Source organism: Nematolebias whitei, chromosome 19 (assembly GCF_014905685.2).
Source record: "Nematolebias whitei isolate Nwh7 chromosome 19, NemWhi1, whole genome shotgun sequence".
Lineage (NCBI taxonomy): Eukaryota > Metazoa > Chordata > Actinopteri > Cyprinodontiformes > Rivulidae > Nematolebias > Nematolebias whitei.
In genome coordinates, this window is record NC_056516.1 from 11,258,586 (window position 1) to 11,274,004 (window position 15,419).

The window sequence follows — 15,419 nt, forward strand, 5'->3', positions numbered from 1 at the left end:
CGGTATCCACAAAAATTCTGATATGAGTCCCATATTTTGTTTCCTGTACAGTGTCTGTTGAATCTCTAGAAAAATAACTTGTCTACCCTCTGAGTTACTGTTGTTTAAACTTTGCAATGATGAGCTTGAATCTGAACAAATTATTGTTTTCAGTTGTCTAATATTTGTCTAATATCCTTTATCCATTGTACTGCTAAAAGTATTGCAAGCATTTCCTCTGTATATACCCTGTATCCTTATCCAAGATGGTCGTGCTCAGAGCAGTTGCAGCTTCACAGGCTCCCTGTACTATCCCAGTTTTTAGAAGTTTTGATATTGACTCTGTGCCTGACCCGGCCCAGACAACATCCCCGGAAAAGTGTTGAAAGAATGTGCCAATCAACTCTGCGAAGTGCAGGCAGACATCTTTAACACCTCACTTAACCTGGAAACAGCTCCCACCTGCCTGAAGACTGCCACCATCATCCCAGTCCCAAAAAGCTCTACAGTGACTGGTCTGATTATCGGCCAGTGGCCCTCACCTCGATAGTTGCTAAATGCTTCGAAAAACTGGTCATGACCCACATCAAAACAACCATCAACATCAACGAGGACCCTCATCAATGCGCATACCGTGAGAACCGATCAACAGAGGATGCCATCTCCTCTGTGGTCCACACTGCGCTCCACCACCTGGAGCAGAAAGACTCTTATGTCCGTATGCTCTTTGTGGACTTCACATCTGCCTTCAACACCATGATCCCCCAAACCCTGATGGACAAACTATTCACACTAGGACTAAGCCCCTCCATTTGCAACTGGGTCCTAGACTTCTTAACAAACAGACCACACTTAGTGAGGATCCACAACTTCTCCTCCTCCACCATAACCCTCAGCATTGGCTCTCCTCATGGATGTGTGTTGAGCCCCCTCCTGTTTACTCTGCTCACGTATGATTGTGCAGCTACCCATCCAGGCTGTCACATTGTAAAGTTTGCAGATGACAGAGCGGTGGTGGGATGCATCACAAACAATGATGAGTCCAGCTACAGGCAGGAGGTGGAACACCTGCAGAGCTGGTGCAAAGAGAATAACCTTCACATCAATGTGAAGAAGACAAAGGAGATGATTGTGGACTTCAGAAGGAACAAACACACCTACACCCCCCTGAACATAATAGGATCTGCGGAGGAAGTGGTCTCCAGCTACAAGTACTTGGGTGTGCACCTGAACAACAACCTCAGCTGGAGCAACAACACTACCAGCCTGATCAAGAAAGCTCATCAGAGACTCTACTTCCTCAGGCGGCTGAGACGAGCTGCTCTGGGAAGCTCAGTCCTCACCTCCTTCTACAGGTGTGCAGTGGAGAGCATCCTGTGCTCCAGCATCAATGTGTGGCATGGAGGCTGCACAGCTGCAGAAAGAAAAGCTTTGCAGAGAGTGGTGAAGGCTGCACAGAAGATGTTGGAGTCAGTCTCCCCACCATCACAGACATCTACACCTTCAGATGCAGGAAGAGGCCCACCTGCATCATGAAGGACCCCACTCACCCAGCACACACTTTTTGCCTCGCTCCCCTCAGGAAGGTTGAGGAGCATTAAGTGTAGAACCACTAGACTGAGGAAGAGCTTCTACCCTGAGGCTGTTAGACTCATAAATCTCTAACCAGGAGAATCACTGTGGAAAATCACTTAATGTTGCTGCTGATCTGTTTCATGTTGATGTGTTCATGCGTGCTCATCTGTTCACACAGACTCGTTCATTTTTGTGCTGTTCTTCGACGTAATGTTTTTGTGCTATTGGTGCTTAGTGTAGTTTTAGTTGATGTTTTTTTTAGTTCATATCTTAGCTGTTATTACTGTTTTTTTTTATTTTTTTTTACATTTTATTGTTGGATGTAACTGGGACCCCGTGAACATAATTTCACTCCACCACATGTACCACATGTGGTGCGAATGACAATAATGAATCTCTGACTCTGACTGTATATATTTATTCGTTGAGACAAAAAATTCTGGAATAACAAATGCTACTCCCTTCTTGTCATGTAAATCCTTGGATGCATCTGTGTAGATCTGAACATAATTCTAATAACTATTAATATAACTCTGTATACTATTGGGATTTAAATCATCGATGAGTCACACTGGACTGCAGCCTTAAATAGTAGAAGGACCTCGTCAGGTGGATGGCCAACAGCTGGTGGCAATCAGCAGCCATCTTGGAGGAGAAGCTGCAGGCAGTGGAACTCTTACAACAATAAATAACAAAAGTTTAAGATAACTCCTGTTTGAAAAACATGTCTGCATCAAGTATTGAACGTTTAATTTAACTTTTTACTTTTAAACTTTGTGTTTGCTGCAATATTTCTCTGCTGTTTCTTTTAGCAGCTGGAAAGTCTGTGTCAAATATTACATATATCTTCTTTACAGACTGTGTCAGCATGCATGTAATTTTCTTTAAGTTTTTTTTTTTTTTTGGCACTGTGTGTGATGTTTTTTCTTCCCCTCTGGCTGGGAGAAATTAGGGTTAGATGTCTCTGGTTAAGTTGGTGTTTACTTACCAGATCTGCCGTAGGGCTAATTGTGTGCTCTAATTGCCAATTTACTTCTCTGTGTTTGTGTTTTGATTTATTGAGTCAGAGATGTCAATCAAGCCGGGTGGGGGTTTTCATGGTGATGAGGGACATGTAGTAGATATTCTCATCAACAACTGTCCAAAATAATTTACCTGTAGCCTTCCTTACAGAGTTGCTATGGAGAGGCAATTACCTTAAATTGTAACCGTGCTCGACTTTATCTCATAATTTAACTGAGTTTTTCCCACTCCTTCCATCGCCTCTGTACCTTGGGCACCAGAGATGCATGCTGAATCTAAAGTGTCAGCTTTCAGATGTTCTTTAGAGACTCTGGTGCATCCCTGCCAACCTTCAACCAAGGCCCCTCTTCCTCCCCCTCCAGACCTCCTGTTCAGCTCTGCAACACACACTCACACACACACACACACAGTCTCCCCATAATGCAAACACATACAAACCAGGTAAGTTGCAGTGCAGTGGCCAGCAGCAGCCCACATACAGATCCACGCTGACTCTTCATTCTCGTAGTGGGAACATCTGAGTGGGAGTAAATCCTCATTTAGAGCCTGGTTAATTGGGTTTCTTATGTTGAAGATGTTGAAAACTGGGCCGCCAGTGTAGAGAGCGAGATCTTCAATCTCCATTCACTGCAAGGAATAAAATCAGCTCGCATCGCCACTGATCTGCCGTGAGGAATTGGATTAATCAGTGGAAGACAGTGCATCTATCTGCAAATTAAAAGCTGCGCCCATCGCTGAGCGCACAGCTCGGTGCTTCTGCTGTTATTTTGGTGACAGGTTGAGTGGGTGGCTTTCATAGGATGAGAAAACATCTATCAAACCTTTGATGAGTTTTTTTTTTTCCAATTTAAGCCAAAAAAAAAGACAGTTCTATAAAACTGCAATAAATACAAGAGGCGTTTGGTTGGTGAAACATGAACTGCAAGGAAGAACACTTGAGCACATGGCAATGTTTGACCAGGTAATTAAATGAACTAGCTGTCGGTGTCACAGTCACTAGTGGGGGTTGTAACCCAGACTGCATGCAGGACTTGGATGACTCAGGTAAAATAATTTAATTCAATAAACTGAAGAGAAAACAAAGTCTTAGTGAGGCAGTGATCTCTACTTCCAAAGAAACAAACTCAGAGAGCACAGTAAGGTCGTTTTCACACTAGATAGTCCGGTAGACTCGGTTCGGTTCGGGACCAATATTCATGACCTTTTGTTTGCATTTGAGCTGGTGCGTTTGCATTCACACTGCACTGTACAGTCGAGTCAACCTGTTGAACCAACCTATTCCCCCGCTCGCCTGTGGGGGCGCTGCACCAAGAACTACTGAAAGAAACGACACAAAAACCTCTGAAGACACATCTTCTTCTTCTTCTGTAAATAAAAATAAAAACAAAGTGGCATCAAGTTTTAGCAGTTTTAGGAGTTATATTTTGTCATTTTTCAAAAATGGACTTAGCATGAGCAGAAGATGAGACAGAAGACCACGGAGAATATTGTTTTTCCACGCAAGGCAGCTGACGGCTCCATATAAGGTCAGAGCAATGCGTGTTTGTTTACCCTGCGGAGCGGGGTCCGGTCTGTTTACATTCACACTGTACTCGAACCACGCTGGAGTTCGTTTCTGCCGGACCGAGACCTAGGTTTTAGCCCGGGCCAGAGTTCGCCTTTTTGTTCCGTGACAGAGTTCGATGGTGCGTTCAGACCTCCCTAAACGAACCAGACTTTCTAGGAAAACGAGCTAGAGTTCGATTAAAGCGGACTAAACAGGGCTAGTGTGAATGCACCCTAAGACACAAGGAAGATCGAGACATGGCTTTGCATACCTAATGCTTTGCTGAGGGACGTGAAATATAAAGAGAAACTCTTGTGAACAAAACAGCTAACATCTGGTGAGAAAACTGGGATCCAGTGAGAGTGGGTGGAGCAGGAGCAGAACTGAGGAGCAGGAAACCCAAACGTTGGAAACAGGTACATTTGTAGAAGAAAACAACACTGACACTAAAAAACAAAAAACACAGATCCTGAGAGTTTGTCAGACATCTCATGTTTGACTCTAGATTATTTTAGCAATCATAAAGTGCAGGGTTGACTCAATGGCTGCACAACAAGCCCAAACCATCAGCTCTCTTCCTCCATGCTTGACAGTAGGAGTTTTTGAAAATATGCCTGCGTTTTTATTTTTGCAAAACCTGGTGCTGTGCATTTTGGCCAAACAACTCAGTTTTAGTCACATCTGCCCAAAATTATGTTTGTTTGTTTTATCCCTTTTTTTTTTTTTTTTTTTTAGCATAGCACAGTCTGACCTTGGGGTGAAATTAGTAGGATGTCCACTCTTGGGAAGAGTGGTTGTTTTAAATGTTTTCTCTTATGAAATGCACATTGTTTGGAAATGACCTATAACCCTTCCCAGACTGATAAACTAATAAACAGCAGCAGTTTTTTCTTTTAGGTCATTGCTGATGTCTTTCCTTCTTGAAGAGCAGCAAACTGTTCAAAGTCCTTTTTTTTTCAGAGGCGCTCACACTGATGATGTTTGCCCTCCTAAATCCTATAGAGTTAGAGTTTTCCACATATAGATTTTCTGGTTTTACTTTGTTTTAATAAACAACAATGTGATGGGTTCTGTTGTGTTTTTGTATACTCAGAATTAGAATTGCTCATCATAGGGGTCTGTGGGTTGCACTTTGTCTGGTCCCTCACAGACCCCTATGGTGAGCAAAATAAATGGAATCAATCTAAAAAAGTTAAATCTGGTCCTCTGGACATTCAAAAAAAACAAAGCAAATCAACAAAAAAATGTAGAAATATTTCGTCTCTCATCCGAGAGACTTCATCAGTCTGAGGAGCTGTATTCAGCTCAGTCTCTTAAATAGCACCGTCTCAGAGTGGATCAACCAGTTTGGTGCTGACAACCAAAAACAGCTGATCACATGCTCAAGAAGGACCATCAGCCTAACAATGGATCATTAGCACACTGATGGCTGTTTACTGTTCACAGAGGGCTGAGTGATACTAGCAATCACAGCATTGTAAGAGGGGGACAGTTGAACACGGAGGCCTCCACCCCGTTTAATGATGGACGATTTCTTTTCACAAAGATGGCCTCCTTTACTCCTCTCTCAAACCATCGTTCCTCTCTGTCCAGGATGTGAACATCTTCATCCTGAAAGAGTGACCGCTGGCCTGGAGATGAGTGTAGACCGCAGAGTCCTGGCCTGATGATGTTGATCTTCTGTGCTGGTCCATCCTTTTGGCCAGTGGCTGTTTTGTTTCCCCGATGTAAGACTGATCACAGCCCTCCTGACACTGAACAGCATACACAACATTGCTCTGTTTGTGCTGGGGGACTGGATCTTTGGGATGAACCAGTCTTTGCTGTAATGTATTTTGGGGTTTAAAAGCCACTGGGACGTTATGTTTAGAAAATAAACGTCTCAGTTTCTCTGATACTCCCTCAACATATGGAATGACCACTGGTCTGGGTCTGGGTTCCTCCTTTTCACCTGTTGGCTGACTGGAGTCCTGTTTGGGTTTCTTCTCTGCTTTCAGGAAGGCCCAGTTAGGATATCCACATTGCTCTAGAGCCTGTCTTGTGTGGGATTTCTCCTTCTGCCTGGCTCCTGAGCTAGTGGGGACGCTGTCTGCTCTGTGATACAGAGTCCTGATGACTCCTAACTTGTGCTCCAAAGGGTGATGGGAGTCAAACTGCAAATACTGGTCTGTGTGTGTGGGTTTGCGGTACACCTCAGTTTGCAAATGTCCTCTATCCGAGACTGAGACCTCACAGTCCAAGAAAGCCAACCTGCCATTTTTTACATCTTCTCGTGTGAACTTGATGTATTTATCCACAGAGTTGATGTGGTCAGTAAAATGTTGGACTTCCTGAGATTTGATTTTAACCCAAGTGTTGTCAACATACCTGAACCAATGACTTGGTGGTGTCCCCGAAAAGGACATCAAGGCTCTCTTTTCTACCTCCTCCATGTACAGGTTGGCAACAATAGGAGAAACTGGAGACCCCATAGCACACCCATGTTTCTGCCTATAATATTGCTCCCCATATGTGAAGTAGGTTGACTGCAGGCACAGTTTCAAGAGTTGACACAGTTGTTCTGTAGAAAGTGTGGTCCTGCTGCTCAAAGTGGTGTCTGATTTTAATTTTAAACTGACCACCTCTACTGCATCATCAACAGGAATGCACGTAAAGAGTGATGTGACATCAAAAGAGACCATTGTTTCATCAGTCTCCATGATGACATCCCTCACCTTGTCCACAAAGTCCATGGTGTTCTGTATGTGGTGTTCTGAGCTGCCAACTAAAGGGATGAGTACAGACGCCAGATATTTGGAAACATTGTAAGTGACAGAGTTAATCATACTAACAATTGGTCTTAAAGGTACACCTTGTTTGTGGATTTTAGGTAAACCATACAGACTAGGTGTGGCCTCCCCTGGGTACAGTCTGTGGTACAGAAAACGGTCAATAGCCTTGTCCTGCTCCAAAATTTTCAGGCAATCTATTAACTTTTTCTTGTAACCACTTCCTGGATTTCTTTTCAGAGGTTCATAAGTGTTTAAGTCACTAAGGAGTGTCATAACTTTCTCATGATAGTCTTTCTGGTTCAAAATCACTGTGCACCTTTCTTTGTCTGCTGGGAGAATGATGATGTTTTTGTCCTTGCTAAGAGTGGTGAGTGCATCCCTCTCCTCTCTACTGATGTTGGAAGGTGGTGGTTTGGCATTGCTGAGGCAGGCTGAAACTTTGATTCTGAGCTGTTCTGCTTCAGCCTCTTTAATTTTGTTGTTGCGGATGGCTGACTCAGTAGCTGTGATCATCTCCACCAGAGGAATTCTACTTGGTGCAACCGCAAAGTTCAGTCCCCTGGCAAGAATCTCTGTCTCTGGCTGGGTGAGCTGTCTGTCAGATAAATTCTTCACCCACTTTTCTGTCTCCCTGGCATGTAATTTTTTTTTTGAATGTCCAGAGGACCTGATTTAACTTTTTTAGATTTTTCTACCTGGATTATTGAGCATGCATCAGGAGAAATGGAATCAATGTTCCCTCGCCTGGACGTGGGTCACCGGGGCCCCACTCTGAAGCCGGGCCTGGAAGTGGGGCACGCTGGTGAGCGCCTGGTGGCCAGGCTTTTACCCATGGAGCCTGGCCGGGTACAGCTCGAAGAGGAGACGTGGATCCCTCTTCCCATGGGCTCACCAACTGTGGGAGGAGCCAAAGGGGTCGAGTGCAATGTGGGATGGGTGGTGGCCGAGGGCAGGGACCCTGGTGGTCTGATCCTCGGCTATAGAAGCTGGCTATTGGGATGTGGAATGTCTCCTCTCTGGTGGGGAAGGGGCCTGAGCTGGTGTGTGAGGTTGAGAGGTTCCAGCTAGAAATAGTCGGACACTCCTTGAGAGGGTGTTGGACACTCTTCCACTCTGGAGTTGCCCCTGGCAAAAGGCGCAGAGCAGGAGTGGGCATACTTGTTGCCCCCCATCTTGGTGCCTGTACGTTGGGGTTCACCCCGGTGAACGAGAGGGTAGCCTCCCTCCACCTACGTGTGGGGGGACGGGTTCTGACTGTTGTTTGTGCTTTTGCGCCAAACATCAGCTCAGACTACCCACCCTTTTTGGAGTCCTTAGATGGGGTACTGGACAGTGCGCCTCCTGGGGGCTCCCTTGTTCTACTGGGGGACTTCAACGCTCACGTGGGCAATGACAGTGAGACCTGGAGAGGTGTGGTTGGGAGGAATGCCCCCCCCCCCCCACCCCCGATCTGAACCCGAGTGGTGTTCTGTTATTGGACTTCTGTGCTCATCATGGATTGTCCATCACGAACACCATGTTCAAGCATAAGTGTGTCCATATGTGCTCTTGGCACCAGGACACCTTAGGCCGCAGTTCGATGATCGACTTTGTTGTCATGTCATCTGATCTGTGGCCACATGTCTTGGACACTCATGTGAAGAGAGGGGCGGAGCTGTTCACTGATCACTACCTGGTGGTGAGTTGGCTCCGATGGTGGGGGAGGATGCCGGTCAGACCTGGCAGACCCAAATGTATTGTCAGGGTCTGCTGGGAACGTCTGGCAGAGTCTCCCGTGAGACGGAGCTTTAACTCCCACCTCCGGGAGAGTTACAAACACGTTCCGGGGGAGGCGGGGGACATTGAGTCCGAGTGGGCCATGTTCTGCTCCTCTATTGTCGAGGCGGCTTATCGGAGCTGTGACTACAAGGTTGTTGGTGCCTGTTGCAACGATAACCCTCAAACCCGATGGTGGACACCGGCGGTGAGGGATGCTGTCAGACTGAAGAAGGAGTCCTATTGGGCCTTTTTGGCCTGTGGGACCCCGGAAGCAGCTGATGGGTACTGGCAGTCCAAGCGGCATGCGGCTCGGGTGGTCACTGAGGCAAAAACTTGGGCATGGGAGGAGTTCGGAGAGGCCATGGAGAATGACTTCCGTATGACTTCGAGGCAATTCTGGTCCACCATCCGGCGTCTCGGGGGGGAAAGCGGTATGCCACCAACACTATTTATAGTGGAGGTGGTGTGCTGCTGACCTCAACTCGGGATGTCGTGGGTCGGTGGGCAGAATACTTCAAAGACCTCCTCAATCCCACTTGCACGTCTTCCACTGAGGAAGCGGAGCCTGGGGACTTTGGGTCGGGCCCTCCAATCTCTGGTGCTGAAGTCATCGAGGTGGTTAAAAAGCTCCTCGGTGGCAGGGCCCCAGGGGTAGATGAGATTCGCCCGGAGTTCCTTAAGGCTCTGAATGTTGTGGGGTTGTGTTGGCTTACACGACTCTGCAATATTGCGTGGACATCGGGGGCAGTTCCCCTGGCTTGGCAGACTGGGGTGGTGGTCCCCCTATTCAAAAAAGGGGACCGTAGAGTGTGTTCCATCTACAGGGGGATCACGTTCTTAAGCCTCTCTGGTAAGGTCTATTCAGAGGTTCTGGAGAGGAGGGTCCATCGGATAGTTGAACCTCGGATTCAGGAGAAGCAGTGCAGTTTTTGTCTTGGTTGTGGAACACTGGACCAGCTCTACACCCTCAGCAGGGTCCTGGAGGGTGCGTGGATTAGGGTTAGGGTTAGAATTGAATAGTTTTAGAACCTGTTAAAGACCAGATTCATTTGTTATCTTGTCCAGATCTATAAAACTCTGGAACTTAGTGACGGTGTACTTTCTCTTTTCTCTGACAGTATAACTATTAAAAAAAAAAAAAAACATTTATAATTATGTTTTAAATGTTTTTTTAATGTTTTAAAACATTTATTTTTTTAATTTTTAATAAAAATATTGCTACCCATTTATAACTGGATCATATATTATTTTTTTAATTTTTTTTATTCAGTTGTTTGTTTGTTGACAGCACAGCCTCACAACAATCGACAGTCACCATTTTTTGAGGAACTTTAGATTTTCAGCTCAGACAAAACAACAAATGTGATTTTATTTGATATGTCAAAGTTTATTCATCATCTGAAACCTGAGAGGAACGTTGTGTTTCAGTGTTTCTTGGTCTGTTTCTTACGAAGAGCAGAACCAGATGCTTTGGGAGATGAGTAGTTCATTGTCGATGCTGAGCGTCTCTGCAGGAAGTCTTCGTCTCCATCTTCATCTGAAAAACATGCCGCAGCGGTTATGGAAATCAAATGTGACAGAAGATGTTATTTCTCCCACATAGGAGCGTTTTTTTTAGAATGACCGTCATGTGCCGTCACTACCTAATGGCTTATTTTTAAAGAATTAAGGTGCAGTCAGTGAGGGACATATAACAGATGTTCTCAAATCTATAATGAATAAACTGAGAAAATTTGGGTTTTGAATGACAATACAACTGTATATTAAATAGTGACTGAATGTGACATTTAGAAATTTTGAACTTGTTTAATTTTGCAACAAATAAATAAGAATAAATTGTTTTTTTTCTCCATGCATTTGTGTCCTTGCAGTCCTCTTACAAATAGCCGACAGGAGAAATGTGTGTGATACGCAGATCCTGCACACACTTGTGACCTGCACACATCCCAGCTCTGCAGGCGTCTTCTGAAGCTGCCTTTGAGCTGCTCTGTGCTGCCCTCACAAGCCCCTCACAGGAACCTGTCTCCGCTCTAATGGAAACTGTCTGTGCTCCCAGTCTGATGCAGGCTGTGTCACCATAAACACGACTCCAGAAATCAAAGCTGCTTCTCGCAGGAAGCTGATGTTTTTTTTTCACATAACTGCAAAAAGCATGAACTGCTTCACACTCTGAATAAAAGCAGATCAGTTCTTGTTAACTACCACATAAACATGACACTATTTGAAAATTATTCACCTGAGCAGGTAGCTTCCAGACTAAGGTAACCATCCAGCAAAGAGCTTAAGCTTGTCAAGCCTCCCATGGCAGTGTAAGGAACAGCTCTGCCAACAGGCTGACCTCTTGCCTCCCTCTCTGCTTTTGTCTCCACCTGTGAAGTACAAATAATTTAAGTACTAACTACTGTCCATTGAGTTTAACCTTTAAAACCTTGGGCTACTAACCAGGGTTTGGTGTCTGGAACAAGGATGGCCACAACCACAAGTGTAAGGACTCTGAAACCCTGAACAGTTATTGCCTGAAAGATATATTGTTGGGAAACAGGTGATGTGTTTCCTTTTGGCTATGACATGAACAGGATTGCACTGAACACATCTTGACAGCTGGTAAACTGAGACTCACACTTGTTGCACACGTGATCCATGGCTTCATTGTGATCCTGGGGTAAGTGTTTACACCTGCAGCGCACGGAATTTGATCCAAGTCGAGGAACGTACTGGAACACAGAACAGTGACATCCCCCAACCTGGCATGGCAGTGCAAGAGGTCGCTCAGAGGGAACCACCTCCCACTCTGTCCTGTGCTGCTTATACCTGGTAGATCGTAAATCACCTGTGTGCTGTATTTGTCTGTGTGGATGTCTGACCTGATGTGTTATGAAGTCTTACCTGTGAGTGCAGAAACACTGCGTCTCAGGGCCAATCTGTTTGCAGTCAACACCCCCTGGTACCCCAAAGCTCACATACAACCTGTTTTGAACACGAAGAGGAAGAACTTTTCTTTTGTACTCTTCATATTGCTCTGGAGTGAACAGTTTTCCACCATCATCATCACCCACAATCCTTAAAATAAAATTAAAAAAACATGAAAAGAACTTGTTGCACCATAACTGGACCTGCTGATAACAAAAGGACTATGTTAGTTCAGTATTTATGTTTCACCTCAACTTTTACGTCAGTTGCCTCTAAATGACAGCACCCTTGTCCCAAATGAGCAAAAAACACTGAACTTAGAATAGAATAGAATAGAATAGAATAGAATAGAATAGAAACAGCCTTTTTTGTCCCACGGATGGGAAATTCAAGTGTAACAGCAGCAACAGCAGCAACAGATAAAAAGATAAAAAGATTTCACACAAAAGTTCCTAAATGTTGATAAACAATACAATATATAAGAAATAAGATAAACAATATCAATAATAATGTTCAATATGTATTGGAACATTGAGAATGACAGACTATTTACAGTACAGTATTATAGGCAGAGTGTGTATTTTAGCAGAGGTCAGTATGCATTTAATCTTTATTGAGTTTGTTGGGAGCAGAACACAAGAGCCTACTGAAACTTGTGTTTCAATATTAGGACATACCTTCTGTACTCCCAGTAGTCGTCCACTGCTTGTAAAGCTGATTTATCCAGACGTATCGTATTCATTGTCAAAAACTAATAGGTGTGTTGTAAGACACGCAACTCCTGTTTACAACCGGAGCTAAGGTTGCCATAGAGACGGTTGCAGATTTCCCTCTAGTGGACATAAAGTAAATTGCAAGAAATAAAAAATAAAAACAAATAGTAATCAAAAAGTACAGGTAAACTCACATTATGGGTACAGGAGGTGCCAAGGTAGGTATCACTGATAAGATGTACAGAGAAGTGGATCAAAAGGGACTAGTTCTAGTTCTAGTTCTAGTTCTAGAACTGCACTGTTCAAGGTGGCTGCATGTTGGAGTACTGTTACATTCATTCAGGGATATTTAATTTACCTTTGGGATTAATCAAGTATTTTGAATTGAATTATATTTTATGAAAACAAAAGATGATGGCAAAATAGCAACACAAGGGCTAACTTTGTGGCTTTGCTAGTTGCCTGTTTAATTCTTAAAGATTTCTTGCAAATTAAAAGCACATAAGATTGTAAAATTCTACGTCTTTCCATCCATCCATCCATCCATTATCTTTTACCCGCTTCTTCCATTTTGGGTCATGGGGGTCGCTGGTGCCCATGTCCGGCAATCACTGTGTGAGGGGCGGGGGACACCCTGGACGTCCTTGAAAATACAATATAGTGCTTTTGTACTGGATTTGAAATTGTGCTAACAGGCTATTTATTTTACCTTCCTCACAATACAAAATAAGTAACAACACATGTTTGCACATACAGTAATTGAGCTCATGTCTAACTTTTGTAAATTTAATGATTTTATCACTTTCAAGTTCAAGTAGGTTTTATTGTCATTCACATCACATGTGGTGCATGAGGTGGAATGAAATTATGTACACAGGGTCCCAGTTACATCCAACAATAGCAAAAATATAAATTGTAAAAATAAACAGTAAATAAGGATCTAAACTAAGAAATACACAAACACTAATAGTACAAAACAAAATGTCGAACAACAGCAGTTCGAACATGAGTCTGCGTGAGCAGATGAGCACGCATGAACACAGCAACATGAAACAGATCAGCAGCAACATTAAACAGATCAGCAGCAACATGATGTGATTTTTCACAGTGATTATTCTGGTTAGAGATTCATGAGTCTAACAGCCTCAGGGTAGAAGCTGTTCCTCAGTCTAGTGGTTCTACACTTAATGCTCCTCAACCTCCTTCCTGAGGGGAGCGGGGCAAAAAGTGTATGTGCTGGGTGAGTGGGGTCCTTCATGATGCAGGTGGCCCTCTTCCTGCATCTGGAGGTGTAGATGCCTGTGATGGTGGGGAGGCTGACTCCAACAGACTTCTGTGTAGCCTTCACCACTCTCTGCAAAGCTTTTCTGCAAAGAGCACACAGATGAGTCCTTCTGCTCCAGGTGGGTGAGAGCAGTGTGAACCACAGAAGAGATGTTGATCGATTCTTGTGGTATGCATAATAAAAGTTCTCCTAAAAGTTCATTTCTAAAAGTTACAGAGATATAAAGATGAATTTGCTAATTGTAGCTTTTAGCCGTGGTATGACTGATTTGAGCTTTTAATAACTGTTCTACTGGACTTAGGTTTAAGCCATTTGCATTTTATTTTTAGCCTCCGTTTTGCTAATTTAAATTTTTAGCTACTCATTTGCTAATTTTATTTTTAGCCATTTTTCATTCAACCTTTATTTCTACAGGTTAATTCCAATGAGCCTTGGGGACTCATTTACAAGAGAGACCTGATTTAACAAAGAGTGATGACAACAATGGATAACAACGACAGCAATAGACAAGCATAAAAGAGGCATACACATTTAAGTTTTTTTTTTTTACAAATTAAAATAAATGGCAACCAAAAGGACAGTCTAAAGGAAAAGATGGTGGGGGAAAAAAAACAGCTAGATTATAAAGTGGAGTAGAAAACTAAAAACAGGAACATGTCTACATTGGTTCTTGCCAGGAACTTAACAGGTGTTTGAAGCCACTTAGAGAGGTCAAGGTCAAGAGCTTCAGGTCTTTTTCCAAAATATTCCAGGAAACAGGAGCAGAGAAGGAGAAGGTCCTTTTACCAAGTTCAGTTCTCACTGAGGGAACACTTATTTGCTAATTTTAGATTTTGGCTGCTGTTTTATTTTTTTATTTTATGTTTTAGCTAATCTGTTGCCAATGCTTTGTTGGTTTAAACATTTTGTTACTGTTCTGCAGGACTTACAGTTTAGCTAATGGTTGCTAACTTTAGCTACTGTAAATTTTAGCCACCGTTTTGCTTATACAGGATTTAGCTATGAATTGCGACTGTTCTTTTGATTTGAGATTTTTCCAGCTGTTCTGCAATTTTAACTTGTAAATACTGTTTTTTTATTTTATTTTATTTTTTTAATTTTAGCTTTAAGAATCTACTTCCCTTTTAGTCTTTATTATATTAAGCTGAACGACAATTCCCATATTGCAACAGTGTAAACGCAGGCTGATCACGTTCGTCGTCGGACATAGATATAAACACTAGATACAGCATTGGCTGCTGCGGCGCAGGATTTTCGGCCGCCATCTTGAAACGGTCGTCCTTATTCGGTTAAAGCAGAAGATGTCTCAGCACTTCGCTGCTTATTTCTGTTCTAATCGATGGACTGTTGACATCAGGTCTCGGGGGATAACTTTTCACAAGTAAGATGAACATATTATTGTTAGTATTTTGTGAATATAATATTACTGTACTGTATTTATGTCCACCAGCTGATGTGATGTTCAGTGTAACACGGTGTTCAGCTGCAATGAAGCTGACTGAGATCTGATGACAGGAATATTGTTCTAACAAGCATACTCACTATTTCAGTAGCATTGGTTCATTATCAACAGATATGTATCAGAACTGGAGTTTTGTTTAAGTTCTAGGAAATAAAAAAAATAAAACTAGGGAGAATATAGGAAATAGAAAAAAGATTGACCTCCTTTGTACAATGTTTTTGTTCAGACACAAATGTCCTGTTTTCATTTTGAAGGTTTCCCAAAGAAAAAGATGTGAGGAAGAGTTGGAAGTATCTTTGAGGAGGATTCATCTGAGCAGTGAGGATTTTAATCTGGAGGATTTTGATCAAACTGATCAGACTGAGAGATGGTGTGGTACCATCGGTTCACCTTCAAA

The 15,419-nt window shown here is 43.3% G+C and overlaps 1 protein-coding gene across 1 annotated transcript; it reads right to left on the bottom strand.

The window, feature by feature from the left end:
- Positions 1 to 10,076: 10,076 nt before the first annotated feature.
- On the bottom strand, positions 10,077 to 12,345 carry fam221a (family with sequence similarity 221 member A). Its single transcript, XM_037693624.1, has 6 exons — positions 12,240 to 12,345; positions 11,539 to 11,712; positions 11,273 to 11,463; positions 11,095 to 11,168; positions 10,889 to 11,021; positions 10,077 to 10,189 (listed from the first exon to the last, which is right to left on the bottom strand). Exons 1-6 carry the CDS (start codon positions 12,302 to 12,304, stop codon positions 10,077 to 10,079), a joined length of 750 nt encoding a protein of 249 aa, XP_037549552.1. The 5' UTR covers positions 12,305 to 12,345.
- Positions 12,346 to 15,419: the final 3,074 nt, after the last annotated feature.

Excerpts from the sequence above, each read along its gene's own strand:
- fam221a (XM_037693624.1), bottom strand. The coding sequence starts at position 12,304 with ATGAATACGATACGTCTGGATAAATCAGCTTTACAAGCAGTGGACGAC. Across the intron at positions 11,713-12,239 it reads GACTACTGGGAGTACAGAAG|GATTGTGGGTGATGATGATG; the intron begins GTATGTCCTAAT and ends TTTTATTTTAAG. Across the intron at positions 11,464-11,538 it reads CAGTGTTTCTGCACTCACAG|GTATAAGCAGCACAGGACAG; the intron begins GTAAGACTTCAT and ends ACGATCTACCAG.